This window comes from Aethalodelphis obliquidens, unplaced genomic scaffold (assembly GCF_003676395.1).
Source record: "Aethalodelphis obliquidens isolate GAN/ISIS:26980383/991018 unplaced genomic scaffold, ASM367639v1 scaffold12, whole genome shotgun sequence".
Lineage (NCBI taxonomy): Eukaryota > Metazoa > Chordata > Mammalia > Artiodactyla > Delphinidae > Aethalodelphis > Aethalodelphis obliquidens.
The window spans coordinates 11,977,051-11,994,199 of NW_020837956.1; the positions used below are offsets into that span (position 1 = coordinate 11,977,051).

The 17,149-nt window shown below is 44.1% G+C and overlaps 1 protein-coding gene across 6 annotated transcripts in view; it reads left to right on the top strand.

The window, feature by feature from the left end:
- THUMPD2 (THUMP domain 2 tRNA and snRNA guanosine methyltransferase) overlaps nucleotides 1-10,232 on the top strand; it is a 45,990-nt gene extending 35,758 nt beyond the window's left edge. For 5 of the 6 annotated variants that reach the window (XM_027113311.1, XM_027113307.1, XM_027113308.1 and 2 more), the window contains 2 exons: nucleotides 2,773-2,881; nucleotides 9,273-10,232. In XM_027113311.1, coding sequence (XP_026969112.1) covers nucleotides 2,773-2,881; nucleotides 9,273-9,597 — 434 coding nt within the window. In that variant the 3' untranslated portion in view covers nucleotides 9,598-10,232. The remainder of the gene's footprint in view (nucleotides 1-2,772; nucleotides 2,882-9,272) is intronic. The other variant, XM_027113313.1, reaches the window with a different exon arrangement.
- Nucleotides 10,233-17,149: the final 6,917 nt, after the last annotated feature.

Here is a 17,149-nt window from a genome sequence, read left to right on the forward strand (position 1 = left end):
AAAGTGGTAGAGCAATAGCCAGTGGAATAGTGGCTACTTACAAGGTTACTGAGGCAAAGTGGGACCCAGAAATATCGCGCCCAACCAAGATGTCATGTTAGTATAGAGATATTTTCAAATATAAAAAGGTTCAGGCAACATTTCACTAATAAGCACTTTTGAGGGGGGAAAAATTAATAAAATCCAGATATTTAAGAGATGAACCAACTGAGGAGTAGAGAAAGCCAAGGTAAAATGGTCATGAGGATTGAATCAAATATACAACTAATTTTGAACACCTGAGAATTACAGGACAGAATGCCATTGTTATAAACCTGGACGATGGAAAGAATAACAAACAAGTATAATTAAAGAAAATAGAAAAAGGGCGTGCCCAATTTTATAAATTGCTCAATTTACCTTGTCTCTTGTCTAAGTAGACACAAAGAAAGATATCTTAAAGGCTCTTAAAACCTTTTGGAATAAAACATCTTAGGGCCATAATCCTGGTTTTAAGCAGTTCTTACTCATTTTTCTCCCAGAAGGAGGGAGTAAATAGGACAGTTTTTGTTCAAGACATACCAGTCTTTTAAAAATTTTTTCATGTTCTTGAATCATCCTGCAGAGATGTAAAAAAGAGATGATTTACTTGTTTTGAGTTCTGTTTCTATTTCAGAATTTTATCTCCTTAATTACAAACTCTTTGTTCACAGGCAGTTTAAACATTTAATAATTTAAAAGATTTTACTGCGTGGTTAATCTTACGGGTCAACTGCTCGTGATTTTCGGAGTTTCTGCATCAGAAACTCTGGAGGCGGGTCCAACAGTCTGTGTTCCACCAAAGCCCTTCAGTCAATTCTGATACGCACTAAATAGGTTTGGCTGGTGGCCCCGAGAGTTTGCATTTGTAGTTCCCAGGTGATACTGATGCTGCTTCTCTAGGGACACACTTTGAGAACCACTGCTAAAGGGAAGGTGAGTTGGAAAGAGGCCCATCTGGAAGTAGTTGCCCCCCCTAGGCCTTTGAGGCGCTGTGACAAGGACTTGCGAAGTTCTGCAGAGCTTCCCTGAAGGATTCTGACCCACTGATCTCCATCTGGCTGTCATCTCCTCATACACCTCAGAGAGGACATTGTAAATAATGACAATAGCTGACAGTTACTGAGTGCTCTTTACATGCCAGGCACTGTTTTACATACTTTCCGTGAGTTCCTCGCTTGTTAACTTCTGAGATGGGTAGTCTTATCCCATTTTACAGATGAGAAAACTGAAGCAATAATTTCCCAAAGTCGCATAGGTAGTAAGTGGCAGAGCCAAATGCAAGCTGTCTGACGCCAGAGGCTACACAACAAAAGCCAGATCAACGAAAGTTCAGATTATTTTATGTTCTATTGGAAGATAACACCACTCAGTTCTAGAACTTTATAAAAAGTTACTCTCTTCTATCTCGAAGTTTATTCCTTCAGCTTCTAAAATGATTTAAAGCAGTTCAGCAAATTATATGATACAGAGTAGAAAAGTTGCAAATAAAAATAGACACCAACCAGAAGGGGAAAAAATGTTACCAAATCTGAAGATGGGCAACTCATGTATGTGCGTGTTTAAGTAGACAAAAGACTTGGGCTCAATCTCAGGAGTAAGTTACTGCCTGGTTCCTCGTGTAGAAACGTTTGATAACCATGTCTGTACATTGTCTTCAGTAGTTTCACAAAAAGTATAGTTAACAGTGTTCAAGTGGATGTGTCCCATATCAGTAACCTAAAACCAAAGGCATGAAGTCAAAACATGACAGGGAGAAAAGATTTCCTGCCTAGTCCGAACAGAATATTATCCCGTTACTTGTTTTCTAACAGCCTGCTCTTCTACTAATCTCAGGTAAGGTCAGAACTAGGAAAGATCAGCAAGTGTTCATTAGACTCTCCCAGATAACAGGATTTTTTATTTTGTTTTTAAATCTCCCGCCAACAAAAATTTGTATTGTATTCATATAGTAAAGACTATTTAAATTCTATTGCGCTTCTATAGAATTAGATGCTTTCCAAAATAAAAATGGTTATCTAACTTAGTTTAGATGGTGGTGGAAGTAAAATAATTGGAAAGTGAAAAGTTTACTCAGAAAATGTGGAAGTTAAGATTGGGTGTAGGTGAGATTACCTTATGGTAATCTGATTTCTGAGAATAAGATGTAAAGTTGAGAAGGAAATTTAGATTTGATAATCAAACACTGTATTTTGTTTTAGAGATGATATTCATTTTGTTGATTATTGATTGTTTGGCCTTTTCTCTAGTCTTAGGACTTAAGTAGATGTTCTTAACCCTTTGAGTCTCCTTTAAAACCACAATGAAAGCTATGGGCCACCTCTTAAAAACAAATAGATCATGCAAAATTTTATATATGATCATGAAAAGAAAAATGAAAGTTATAGGACGTAATTTTGTAAAAGGTCTTTCTAGACATCCTAATATATTTCTTCTTGGATCTAGTAATTATCTATTCATGTAATATGTTTAAAGAGTTGAATTTTCTGGTTAATTTAAAATTCTGCTTATGTCATATTTTATTATACCAATATAAAAAAAACACTTTTCAAAGAACGGAATACAACAACTATGCCATATATCTTTGGTGATTATGAAAGCCTTTCAGGATCTTGTAATTCCTTAGAAACAGTATTAGCAACCCTAAATTTTATTTAATATGCAAAAATAATCCAGTGTACTTCAGTTTTCTCATACTTAGGTTGCAGATGTTTGAACTTACTGTCATCAGATTCTCTCATTTTTGTGTTTCAGAATTACCACTGCCTTCAGAAAGTGTCGATACTATTATTTCCGATATTCCATTTGGGAAAAAGTTTAAGTTAGGAAAAGACATCAAACACATTATACAAGAAATGGAAAGGTGAGCTGTTGAATTTATTTCCACAATTTTTGAGCTATTGGCCATTTAACCAGAATGTATCGTAGCTCTTAAGATTTGATTGCATTTTAGTAATTTCCCAATTTTTATAGCTTAATTTTCTAAGGTTTCAAATCAGAAGTTTATAATTGAAATAGTTATTCTATATCATCATACTATAAGTTTATTCAGGAAAAGATATTAATTTTTCATTACTGCCTGAAATTTGAATATGTAAAACAATGACATATTTCAGTTTCTGAGCTAGTTAATTTACGTATTTACTTCTAATTCTCCCCAAAACCCTACCTCCTTTGTGTTAATCCCCCACACTTTACTGGAGAGAACCTGGGACCCAGAAAGATGATCTTTCTCAAGATCACAGAGCTACTAAGGAGCAGAACAGAATTTACATACAGAACATTCAGTCACATAGAATGGACACTTTCATTGTTGATTGTTAAATGAAAATGCAAAGGTGCTATTCATGTAGTGATTCTCAGGTCAACCTCAGGGAAAGTATTTCTTGGAGAGGTTCAAACAGTGAGGCCTGAATATGTATTTTCCTGATCATTTCAGTTGATAAAAGGGAGAACCTTTCACAGAGGAAAGAAAGGACATGGATAAGGAGTCAGTTCATATTAAATTGTCTCCACTGAGCATTTGATGGTGCAGGATAACATACACGGTCACGAGCCTGTATGTAACCCTGTTACGCAGTTACCTAACTCATGACATCACCTGGGATCTCAGCACCTGTAATTCAGACATTTCCTGAGCTCCTATATCCATCCCCTTATATGTGCCTGACAGCACATTCCCCTCGAGATTTTGTAACTCTGACTTCATTTTAACATCATTTCAGGAGCTTCTGAAAAATACTGATGCCCATCCTCCACTCCTCCCCACCGAGGCTAACTTAACTGGTCCAGGGTAGAATCTGGGCGTTGGTATTTCTTAATGGCCCCCCAGGTGATTCTGTTGTGCCACCAGGGTTAATAAGCACAGCCTTTGCTGGCGAGGTAACTCACCAGGTATACTATGAAGCCAGCTCGTTGTGAGATACTACTCTGGGAGCATGTTACACTTAATATGGAAATTTACAGTTAACCTGAACTTTGCACCAGAGATGGTGGCTTAGCCTACCTGACGATCTAGTGCTGTGTATTTTAAACATTTCCACAAGGCAGTGGAGGGCAGTGTTTGGAGTAGACAGTCTTTTCAGCTTTAGTAAAATTAGACCAGCCTCACCTTCTCTACACCAGTTTTGGTTTTTGTTCTAGGTAACTGAAAATGAGGCAGTGATAGATATGACTGCCCTCACATTGTTTCAGGAAATTTAAATCTTTACCTGAGAGTCAGGAAGACATTCAAGATTTCCCACATAATTCAGGTGCCTCCATAGAGTCAGTTCAAAGTTTATGTATTTGTACATAAGGAACTTTCCCTGCTCCTGTGACCAAGCTTCCTTGCCACCTGCCCTCAGCCTTTATCGTTTGGCCTTTGACTTTTCTGGTTTGAGGTTTTATACAGGCCGTGTAGTGTAATGTAGTGGTGAAGATCACGGGCTTTGAAGCCAGAATACCTGGGCTGTAATCTTGGCCCTATTACTCAATAGATCTTCTGTCACAGGCACGTTGCTTAACCACCCTGCGCCTAATCTTTAAATAATAATACCTACTTCATAGTATTGTCCTGAGGAGTCAGTGGATTTAAAGCTCTTAGAACAGTGCTAGGCACCTAGAAGGGCTGTTAGCTCTTTTTTAGTGTAAACCACTTCCAATGCTTTGGGAAAGTAGATGGGGATGTATATAATATATATAAGTACACATACCATTTTTTCCCAGTGGTTTACCAATAGTTTAAGACTCTAGATAGAAAATGGAAGGGAATGGAGGGGGAATTGTGTTAGTAAAAATAAGAAAAAATACAAGAGGTCAGTAAACCTGTTTACAATAGGCAATGGAAATAGTTGGCCCTGAATGTCAAACAGCACTGGATTCTTCAGGAAAGAACATGCAATCAGAATTTTAAATTCCCAGACAGATAATTGCGCTGGTCAATTATTTCCTCCTTCAATTTATTTCAGCAATAACAATTTCACATATGTAAAGTGCTTCAGAGAAGTATAATATTTGCGCTTTCCTCTCAAATACAACCATGTAAAACAGATGAGCAAAATTAGAAATTAAATTTGCTAAGCTTCAAGGAAGAAGTCACTACATCCCCAAAAGACTTGAGGTGGATTCATGGAAGAAACCTGATTTCAATGAAATTTAGAAATTTGCAAAGAATAAAAAAGGAGACCGCACCATGTTTTATACATACAGATATTCAACAAGTATTTCTTGAGTAAATAGTGAAGCAAAAAGCGTGTTCAAAAAACAGTGAGTAGGACTTCCCTGGCGGCGCAGTGGTTGAGAATCCCCCTGCCAATGCAGGGGACACAGGTTTAAGCCCTGGTCCGGGAAGATCCCACATGCCACGGAGCAGCTAAGCCTGTGTGCCACAACTACTGAGCCTGCGCTCTAGAGCCCACCACAACTACTGAAGCCCACGCGCCTAGAGCCCATGCTCCCAACAAGAAGCCACCGCAATGAGAAGCCCTCGCACCACAACGAAGAGTAGCCCCCGCTCGCCAGTTAGAGAAAGCCGGCGCGCAGCAACGAAGACCCAACACAGACAATAAACTAATTAATTAATGTTAAAAAAAAAAAAAACCTCATTAAAAAAAAAATGAATATACCAGACTGCTTGGAACAGAGATTAGTGGTAGAAGGTTAAGGCCTAATGCCTTCCAAGTTCAAATAATTTGGGTATTTGTATCACCTACCCCTAGTCTTGCAGGTTCACACGCAAGAGAAATCTCTTTTGTGTTGTTTGATGCAGAGTTTCCCCCAACTTATTGACCACATAATTCTTGGGTTTTTTTTTTTAGCAAGAAATAATCTCTCATACTACACTAGTGTTCAGAGGAATACAATTTGGGAAATGTTGCTTTATAATTTCTGAATAGCTTTCTTAGTAAGAAATTATGTGTATATGATCATGGAAAGTTGCCTAGAAGAACATTTATCAAAAATGTTCATCTCTGAGTGGCAGGATTTCAGGTGATTTTTACTTTCTTATTTTCTCCATTATGTGAAAAAATTTATAGTAAATTAATTGGTGAATGTCCTGCTAGACATTATTCCATGGACATACACACAAATAGATAACATGTTTTCAATTCTAGCCATACATAAATAGGATCATCCTTAATTTACTGCACTGTATAACCTTTTTTTTTTTCCACTCAAAAAATATGTCATGAGAGCTTCTCTGGTGGCGCAGTGGTTGAGAGTCCACCTGCTGATGCAGGGGACACGGGTTCGTGTCCCGGTCCGGGAAGATCCCACATGCCACAGAGCAGCTGGGCCCGTGAGTCATGGCCGCTGAGCCTGCGCGTCCGGAGCCTGTGCTCCGCAATGGTAGAGGCCACAACAGTGAGAGGCACGCGTAACGCAAAAAAAAAAAAAAATATATATATATATATATATATATATATATATGTCATGAATCTCCTTTCTGATCAGTTGTTATAATGTACCTGATACACCATTATGTAGCCCGTATACATAATAGGGATGAGCATTTAGGTGACCCCCACTTTTTCATTTTAATAAAGAACAACGCTCTGAACATCTTTGCACCAGTTTTTCAAACTTACTGTAATAACCAAGTTACTTAAAACCACGGTGCCTCAGTTTCTTCATCTGCAAAATGGCTGTGCTAACAGAATATACTTGAATTCTGAGGATTAAATGATATATAATACAAAGCATTTAGCACAGTGGCTGGCACATAATAAGTACTCAATAAATATTAGCTGTCACTGCCATTATTGTCACTGTTATTATATTACTGCTTCTGCTTCTACTTTTATATCTTAGAATAATTTCCTAGAAGTGGGATTGCTGGGTCAAAGGTTATGTACATTCCATATTTTTGATACATTATTGCTAAACTACTGTCAAAAAAGTTATACCAGTTTTTGTCTTTGGGAGTACTCATTTTCTCCTAAATCTTGCCATCCTAAGTATGGTAGTCTTTTTATTTTTGTTAATGTGGTAGGTAAAAAATTATATCTCATTTATTATCTTAATGATGTTTTCTCCTGTGTGTTTAGAGATACTTGTATGGTTTTTGTTTCTGTCCCCTGGTACAGCCACATCTGTCCTCATCTCGCCCCCTCCTCTCCCAGTAGCCTGTGTTTTGGTTCCTACCTCCTCAAGGATCGTTCTCTGCCCACTTCTCATTCTTATCTTCAACCTGTTCATCTCCTCATTCTTTCCAGATCCAGCCATCCCTTCCCAGGACACTTTTGTGGCCTTGCATATCCACCCACTGTACTAGGCACTGGGGCTTTGGCTATGAACAGGACAGAGCCTCTGCCCACGTGGGGCTGGCACTCCAGCGTGGGAAGACAGATCATGAATAAATCAACAGGATAATTTCAGATCATGATTGATACCATGAAGGAAACTAAAAGGGACATTTTTGCCAGAGAGTGACTGAGAGAGAAGCAGTGGCTACCTTAGATAGATGCTCAGGAAAGGCCTCTCCAAGGAGATGGTGTTTGACCTCTGGGACAAGGGAGTGGGTGTCAGTGCCACACAAACAACAGGGCTGGACGTCCTGATGTGAGAAGGGAGGTTGGTGTGTGGAAAGCATAGTGGGCAAAGGGAAGCAAGCAAGTGGGAGTTGAGAGTGTCTTTGAAGTATAATGGAAGAGAGAGAGGTCTCAGGGATTTGCAGTTGTGTCCTGTGTGGAAACTGGGAAGGGGAGGTGGGGAGATGGCGACAGGAATGGGAACCAGGCCTGTCGGGTTGCGCTAGTTCAGGAGAAGCACGAGCGTAGGCTGAAGTGTGATGTCGTTTGGAGGCGGACTAGTCTAGACGGGCTGACTGTTTAGATAAGGGAAAGCTGCTTAAGCTCCTGACGTCTTTGCTGGGTGTGGCGAGGGGTTCCCGTTAAGTCTTGGTCCTCTAGCTGCCGCCCGGTTTCCTTACCTCTGCAGCCAAGCTTCTCCAAAGAGAAGTCTACGCTCGCCGTCCCTGCTTCCTCACCTTCCCGCCCCCTATTGACTCTGACAGACCAGCATTGGCTCCTGCCCTCGACTAACTCACTAATAACTTCTCATCCTCTCGTCGCTTGTTAGTCCCGTAGCATTTGACACTGTTGGGACTCTTCATTCCTTTCTTGAAACTCTACTCTTCTGGCTCCCATGACATCACCGTGGTCCAGACTTTCTCCCAGGCTGTTTCATGGGCTCTTCCCCCTTCCTTGAATGTTAAGTCTGTTCCTTGGCCCCTTGTCTCTCCTCTCTCTGTTCTGCCACCGCAGGTGATCTTGTGCCCCATTATGGCTTCATCTGCCGTTTACCGCTGGAAACTGTGAAATCTCCACCTCGAGCGCTGGCCTTTCTCATCACCTGCAGGCTGGACGTCCAGCTGCCCGTCGGCCCCCAAGCTCGGCACGTCACAAACGGAGCTCTTGCCCTGCCCCTCCTCCCGGCCCCTTCTGACCTGCCCTTGAGCTGAAGCACTTCCAGTGCCTCCTGTTCTCCGCTGCTCCCTGTCTTGGCTCCTTTCTCGGCCTCCAGCGCCCCCCTTGCTCTAGTCCCGCCCTGTCCCTCGGCCCGGCCCACACCTGCATGTCCTTCACACCCGCTGCAGGTATTCTCCTGGGGAGAATCCCCTGGGGATCTTCCCCACTCTCAGTGCTGGGTGTGGGCCCCACCTGAGGTGCTCCCACAGCACCTCACTCTTTCACTCTTCCCTTGCCTCTCTCCCACTGGTCAGTCCTCTCTTCAGCAACTCAGGGGACAGTATGTCCTTCATCACTTTTCCCACAGAAGTGCCCTTCGGACTTTGGTCAGATGATTGAGAAAATGAATTCTCCTCCACAAGCTGACATTTCAAGGTCTTCCCCTCTTTTTCTGATCTTCCCTTTTGCCCTTTCTTTGTTCACGTCCTTACTCCTTCCTGGTGACTTTCTTCTGCCATCAGCCTGCTGCCTTTCACATGCGCCAATTCCTCGGGATTCTTTCATTTGCCTTTTCCTTTGTGCAATCATTTATTAAACTGTGACTACACATTACTTGGAGGCTTGCCTTTTAAATAGAGTAAAAATAGATAATTAAAGCAGATTTGTACTGGTGATTTCATAATTACTATAATGAATATGCATTATGGAAGATACCACCTAATTATCAAAATCCGCTCATTTAAATAGATAAAATTAAATTTCAGATTAAAAACACCAAGTATTTTAAACAAAGTGGGATTGTGTGTTGTCTACAAAGGGGGAAATACTCCCTCCCACCAATTACCATTTTTTTTTTTGTCACAGAGTGCTTCGTGTTGGCGGGACCATCGTGTTGTTGCTTAGCGAAGATCACCACAGGCGCCTTAAAAGTTGTGAAGAGAGCAGCGTCCCTTTGAATTCCAAGGGCAGCCGCACGGATAAACCTGGAAGCACAGAGTGCTTGAATCCTGAAGAAAAAGCTGCCATATCAGAGCCAGCGTCATCTTCATTTGCAGCCAGTAACCAGGAGTGCTTGGACAGGATGCCACCATTCGGCTCTTTGGTGCCAGTGGAATGCTACAGAGTTAGCCTTGGAAAAACAGATGCGCTCATATACAAATATAAGAAGTCGCACTCCCCTGGGCAATAGCGGGCTTGCTACTGTGAGCCACGTTCAAGTCCTTGTACGTCAGCTGTACAGAGTAGAAGATGGTTGTCTCTGGAATCTTGACAGTGCCAGAGGCTTCCAAGTAAACAGACTCCCCTAAGACAGGGCGGTGGCTGCTGGACACCTGTTCTTCATAAGAGCTTCTGTTTTACACTCTAAAGAGTGTTTCTGACAAAGAACAACTAATGGATATTTGAACTAAAGGACTCTTAAACTTCGCCTTCTGTCGGAATATGAAAAGGTCTGCTCTGCTTGCACTATTTATGAGCAGAAGATTCAACCTCAAAGCAGAAGTTTCAGAGGCTCAGCATAAAGTATATCTCACTCATCACAAGTTTAGTAATATTTTCACTGTCACATTTTTTGAAATGGAGAAACTTTTATGTTTTGATATCAACTTTCTTTTGATATTAAACTTGATTTTTTGCACCTGTCATTTTCTTCTCTGTTGGAATGAAAATAACTTTTATCTGCAGTACATTTTATATGTCCCACATTATGTGAAACATCAGTGGGAATAATAATACGAATTAAGCCAATATCCTCCCACATGACGGAAGATAAACTTCGTATTTTTTGTGACAGTATTAATAAATTGTCACCTCACTGTCATTTAATTTGAATGCATTCCTTGTGTTCACTACTGAAAGAAACAGGAAATTGATGAAAAATATGATTTCGTTTTTTTCAGTAGCCCAGTGTAGTGACTTAGCTTTGTGGCTGCCATAGTACCATCTGAACAACCTGTCCACGCTGGGGAAAACTCTCACCTTGTGAATCCCACCTCTCCAAGACAGAAGCAGAAACCTGTTTTCCAGCTAGGGTGTGGCATGTAACCTAGGCCCAGTGTCAAGGTCCACTGGTCAGTGTGGGGCGAGTGTGGCACAGGCGATGCGTGGAATTTTTACCTGGGAGCACCTCACAGTGGGCCCATCACATATTTATACGGTAAATATTTATTGCAAACCTCCTATCTGCCAAGGCACTGTTCTAGGCCCTTGGAGCGTATCAGTGAACCAAACAGATCCCTGCCCTCATAGGACTTAAATCTAGTGGGGGAGACAGATAAGAAATGATAGACATAACAGGTAATTTATTTGATAGGTTAAAAGATGAGGGGCCTTGCAGAGGGAGCAGTGATTAGGGGCACAGTGCAGTGATTAGGGGTGCACAGGAGGATGGGGACAAGTGTTTTGCATTCTCTTTTTTTTTTTTTTTTTTTTTTGCGGTACACGGGCCTCTCACTGTTGTGGCCTCTCCCGTTGCGGAGCACAGGCTCTGGACGCGCAGGCTCAGCGGCCATGGCTCACGGGCCCAGCCGCTCCGCGGCATGTGGGATCTTCCCGGACCGGGGCACGAACCCGCGTCCCCTGCATCGGCAGGCGGACTCTCAACCACTGCGCCACCAGGGAAGCCCCCTTGCATTCTTAATAGAGCATGTGAGATCTGAGGAAATATGTGATGGGCATGGAAGACCCATGCCCATGCATGGGCATGGGTCCAGGCATATGGAACAGCCATTGCAAAGGCCCTGTGGCAAGAGGGTGGCTGATGTGTTTAAGGAACAGCAGAGAAGCACCAGTGGCTGGAGTAGAGTGAGTGGAGGGGAGAAAGAGGGGTTAAAGAGGAAGTGAGTGGTGGGGGGAAGGGGGGCAGGTTAGATCGCATAGGACCTTGAAGACTGTTAGAAGGCTTTGACTCAAAACCACTGTAGAGTTTTGAACAAGTCACAATCTAACATACATTTTACAGGATCACTGTGACCACTGTGTTGTGAATCAATTGGAGGGAGGCAAGGTGGGAAGTAGAGAGGCCAGTTGGGAGTTTTTTGCAATAATCCAGTTTTTTGCAATAATCTTGTCCCGGGGCAGTAGCAGTAGAGGTGGTAAGAGGCAGCTGGATCCTGGGTATATTTCGCAAGTAGAATCAGCAGGATCTGCTGATGTGTTCGATGTGTGGCGTGATCAGTGGAGAAGAGGCAGGAATGACTATGAGATTTTTGGCCGAGCACCTGAAACAGTGGAGTTTCCTAGTCAACTGATCAAGGAGAGACTACTGGAGGGCCGGGCTTGGTGGGAAATACCAGAAGTTTCGCTTCAGACTTGCTCAGTTTGAGATGGGCATTAAACATCCAAGTGCAGGTGCTCAGTAGGCAGTTGAATGTACAGTCTGCAGTTTAAGCCAGACGTCTGTTCTGGAGACAGGAATTTGGGAATTTGCAGCTTAAAGGTGCCAGGAAACTGGATGGGATCACCAAAGGATGGAGTGGGGGAAAGAAGGGAAGAGGACCCGGGCCAAGCCCTAGGTTCCTCCAACAGAAGAGGGATCTGCAAGGGAGACTGAGAAGGAACAACCAGTGAGGCAGGAAGAAAACAAGAGCGGTGGCCTGGGAGGCAAATGAACAAAGAATATGGTGGAGGGAGTGACCAACTATTAAACGCTGCTAACCAGCCTAGTAAGAGAAGGACTGGAAACTGACCGTTGGATTTAGCAATGAGGAGGTCATGAGTGACCTTGACAATGGGAATTTTGATGGCATGGAGAAGAAGCAAAACCACACTGGGTTGGGCTTCAGAGAAAATGGGAAAAGAGCCAGAGGTAGTGAGTATAGGCAACTCTTTCCACTAGTTTTGCTGAAAAGGGAGCAAAGAATGGAGGTAGTAGGTTGTGGCAGGGGACATGGAGTCGAGGGAGTGACTTTTTCTTAAGACGGGAGAAGTAGCAGCATGTTTTTTTTTATGTTGAAGAGAATGTTGCAGGAAAAGCAAAAAGCTGATGAGCTGGGAAAAGGGAGATAAACACCAGAGCCATGTCCTTGAATAAGGGGATGAATCCACAGGAGGAGGAATTAGCTTTTGATAACAGCGTGAATAATTTCTCCATGGTTACAAGTGGGAAGAAGCATGCAGGCATTTCTGCCATAACAGGATAAATGTGCCCCTGAACATTTTTTCATTCCCAAACTCATGCACTAAAAATAACAATTTATGGAAAAAATAGCGTTGGGGCAGACCATTCCAAACCTATCCAACTTTGCAAACTGCACACTAGCAAAAGCACCAACAAACATAGTTTTTAAAAACTTTATACACCTAACAAATAAATGCATCAGAAAATAAAGGATTCCACCTTTCCAAGAAAAGGGCAAAGACAGCTTGCTAGAATTTGGTAGGAGGGTAGAAGCTGCTGAGTTACACAACAAGCACTTCCAAGACAGAATCTGCGGCCAAACCACCAAGACCTGGAAGGAGCAGTGAGCACGCGTCACGTAAAGTACCTTATTCTTCTGCAGCTCCTCCGTTCAGCTCATCCTGTTGCTGTCCTGCACATTCGGCTGCTTTTATCTGGTGGAACAAAATAATGTGCTGGGGGAAAAAAGTCACTTGTGATCCAACCCAATTTCCACATTACAGTGACATCATCCCCCTACTTAGCAATAATATTTAATGTCCATTACAGAAACACGCAGTGTAGAACAGACTGTAAGTGGGAGCAGATGCTGGAAGGTGGGCGGATGTGGTGGTGGAAGACCGTGGAAGTTCACTTCTGACTGTTTTAATTTTGTCAGTGAAAAAGTATGTGGTAATTTCCCCAGTTCCTGAGCCTGTAGTTGGAACGGTTCCCCTCGGCAATGAAAGAATCCGCACAATGGCTTCCGAACCCTGGGCCAAGGGTGTCTATTATTGGAGGACCAAGGTCACATACTCCCTAGGCTCCCCCTTCCTACCAAAATGGACAAACAAAAGCAATACTGTCTCTTTGTAGGAACCGCAGCTATTAGTGCCACCAAGAAGAAAGAGGCACGATGCTCAGTGGAGTTCTTTGGCATCTGAAGGCAAAGCTATGTCAGCCTGGGGTCTGCTGCTTTGACTCATTTACTTTTTTTGTTTGTTTCTTTTTGTGGTACGCGGGCCTCTCACTGCTATGGCCTCTCCCGCTGCGGAGCACAGGCTCCGGACGCGCAGGCTCAGCGGCCATGGCTCACGCGCCCAGCCGCTCTGCGGCATGTGGGATCTTCCCGGACCGGGGCACGAACCCGTGTCCCCAGCATCGGCAGGCGGACTCTCAACCACTGCGCCACCAGGGAAGCCCTCATTTACTTTTAATGGAGGCCTGAGCAGGGGAGGGCTCTCTAGCTGGTCCAGGCACACTGTAAGCATCTCTGCATTTTGCCAGGAGGACCCAGGAGATCTAATTATGCTCAGAGTGTCTGTGACCTGCCGGGATGCTGCGTGGAGCCAGCAGCAGCTCCCAATAGGGAAAGTGCAGCTGTAGCCTCTTAGCTTTTGGAGCAAAGCCAGGCTTTCTTATGCAAGTAATTATTTTCCTCTTAGAAATAACTCTTGCTATGGAGGGCTTGACCACAGGAGACTAGGTGACCACGTGACCTAAACTGCCCATCTTGCAATTTGATCCACCAAGCCAAGAGTTCAGTGGGCCCAGCCCGGCAGCACACCCTCATCAGGTGGGAGTGGTATATATCAGCACCGGGGGCCACGTGGCGGATGGTGCCCATGAGCTGCAGGGACCTTATCCTGCGGGGCGCCTCCTGCCTGCCCCTCCCCGCCCCTCCCCTTCCTCACAACCATGGTCCCGTGGAGAATTCCCAATGAGCAGTTTGCCAGAGGAAAAAAAATGTCAAATCTGGTTTGGAGACGGCTCTGCCAGTTTGGCTGGCACCTGCTGAGGCATTTCAGCCCCACTTGGGGCCGAGGGACAATGGGGAAAGGAGATCGTCTCAGGGACCAGAACTTGGGGTGGTCTGCATTGTATACTTTACCTAGAAGGAGAGATGACCTGGGAGGAAGATAACCCACCACGTCATGGGCAGTGGCTACCACTCGGAAAGGATGGTCGGCGACACGAAAGGAGGTCTGGGGTAGAGGAATGTGGCTGGACATCTCAGGATGGGCCCCAGTGTGGGAGAGTCTTTGGGTCTTAACCACCGGAAAAGTCAAGAATTCCCACCATGCATGAGGTTCTAAGTGTTCAAGCGGCAGATTGCCTGCCCTGTGCCTTCAGCCCCTGTCCTCAGCCACCCTCGCTCAAAGGACTCATGGACAAAGTGGCCATGGTTTCAGGGACAGAGGTAATGCATTGGCCCAACAAGGACTTCTCATCAAGGCTAACTGCCTACTGCCCCTGCTGATGAATTTTCAGCAGCAGTGACCAACCCCGAGACTTGTTATAATACCCCATCGAGGAGGGGGGTTAGAGTGGAGACCCTTCCCTTGCAGAGAGGGCAGTCATTTGTCCTCACTGGACTAACTGCTCACTTTGGACTTGGATTCTCCAGAACAGACACACCTTTCATGAACTTCTCAAATTGCCTTAATTCACTATCATTTGTTTCCCGGCAACAATGCTTTTCACCAGAGTTCAGTTACAGTGGTGTGTGTGAGGCAATAGACCTAGGCTCACAGAATTTCTAGTCTTATAGCATCTACGCATCACCTGAAACGGAAGGCCTGAGGGCAGGGTGGAATGGGCTACTCGACACTCAACTGTGCCAGCAGAGAAGTCCTTGAGAGGCTGAGACGCCTCCCTGCAGGATGCTGTGTGTGCTATGACCCAGCGACCAGTAGATGGCGATCTTTCTCCAAAAGTCAGAAAAAAGGGACCGAGGGGTGAAAGAGGGAGGGATGCCTGTTACCCTGTCCCTTCTAATGAAGCAGGCACCATGATGGAATCTGCTTACCGGAAGGGTGTCGGAAGCATCTAGCCTCAGGAGTCAGTAGGGACAGAGCGCAGCATTCAGGGCTCAAAAGCAATGGTACAAGCTGTGCTATGGTCACCCAGCAGAGGCTGCAGTGGGTCATTGTGACAACAGCCCTGTCATGTCAGTTGGTTGGTGTTCCTGGTTGAGTAGCCACCTAGACTAATTTCCTGCCCTCTTGAACACCTTAATATATTTTTTCAATGAACTCCTTTTCTGCTAAACCACCTAGAGCCTATTCTGTCGATTGCAGCTGGAGACCCTGCCCCACACACCCGGGTTACTAAAGCCCACTCCTGTTCTCCAGGCACTGCCCATCTCATTCTCAGTAGGATGTTCACATCTGTTTTGCATTTATCTTTTTGCCGAATTTTCCAGGTCTGTTTAATATTCTTTGCCACCTCCCACCCAAAATTGCTTTTAATGTTTGGGCCTCTCAAAGATGTTGAACGATACAGTCTTTTTCATTCTGTGCCTAAGCCTTAATTGAATCTTTAGGAGAAAAAAAATGTGTGAAGGTGGACATCTTTGTGTGTGTAACCAAGATGCAGCAAATGGCAGGTAGAAAATGTGTTTCTTCATGGACTTGAATGACAGTGGTAGACATATTAAAGGCGGTGGTTCTAATTACCTTTGCGTACTTGGCAGAATTAAATCATGGTTTCAGTGTCTGCCTAAATAGCTTTAATATCAAATGCACAAGAGATAAAACTCTTTGAGAATTTTCCACAGTTTGAGGATATCTTCTAGTTGGAGTATTCCACAGGACTTATTCCCCTTTGGCACAGGGTGTGGCCACCAAGAACAGTTAATATTTCTTGGACTAAATTAAACTCGCTCCTATTAGAAGATGACAAATAGACGCCTGTGGATCTGAGGACAGTGAACCAAAGGGACACCCAGAAAGCCGTGCGAGAGACGGACAGCTGTCAGGGGAGACACCTACTCTCTACATGACCTGGAAAACTAAGCGTCATCAGGGATTCAAAATATATTGATTTTTCAAGAGGAAACACTCACTTGGATATTAGGTAAATATGATTGTGCAAGGAGCTACGCAAGAAAGCTTTGGGGCAAATATTAGGTGAGATGCAAGGTCTTCACTGAAAAATCTTGGTAATAAATCTTGAGTATTTTCATGCATGTTATACAAACACTACGTATTTTCAGAGTGTTTATAGCCTTTTCAGTTCTCTTATTCTTTCGCTCATTCATTTGCTCCTTCATTCATTCGACTGCCAAGCATCTCTGGGAACTTGCTGCATGTCAGGCTCTGGGGATGCTCGATGGTAAAGCAGCCCTGCCTGAAATGCTGCTGTGACAGCTCTCCAGATGAAGAGGCAGGCAGGGAGCAGGAGAGTGATAGCCAGAGGTCCCAGTGTATGACAGATAGGGTTATCCTCGACCTCTGGAAACAGAGGGATGAAAGCACTCTCTGAAAAAGCTCGACAAAGAGAGAAAGATGAACAGAGTCCAGGAAAGTATTTGAGAGTGAAGAAGAATTGATTTGTGGGGAGTTTAAAACAAAAAACAACTGAGGGCTTCCCTGGTGGCGCAGTGGTTGAGAGTCCGCCTGCCGATGCAGGGGACACGGGTTCGTGCCCTGGTCCGGGAGGATCCCGCATGCAGCGGAGCGGCTGGGCCCGTGAGCCACGGCCGCTGAGCCTGCGCATCCGGAGCCTGTGCTCCGCAACAGGAGAGGCCACAACAGTGAGAGGCCTGCGTACCGCAAAAAAACAAACAAACAAACGAAACAACTGAAAACATGCCTAGGTGTGGTTAGCTTCGTCTTTTAGTTACATCCTATGAATTTAACAT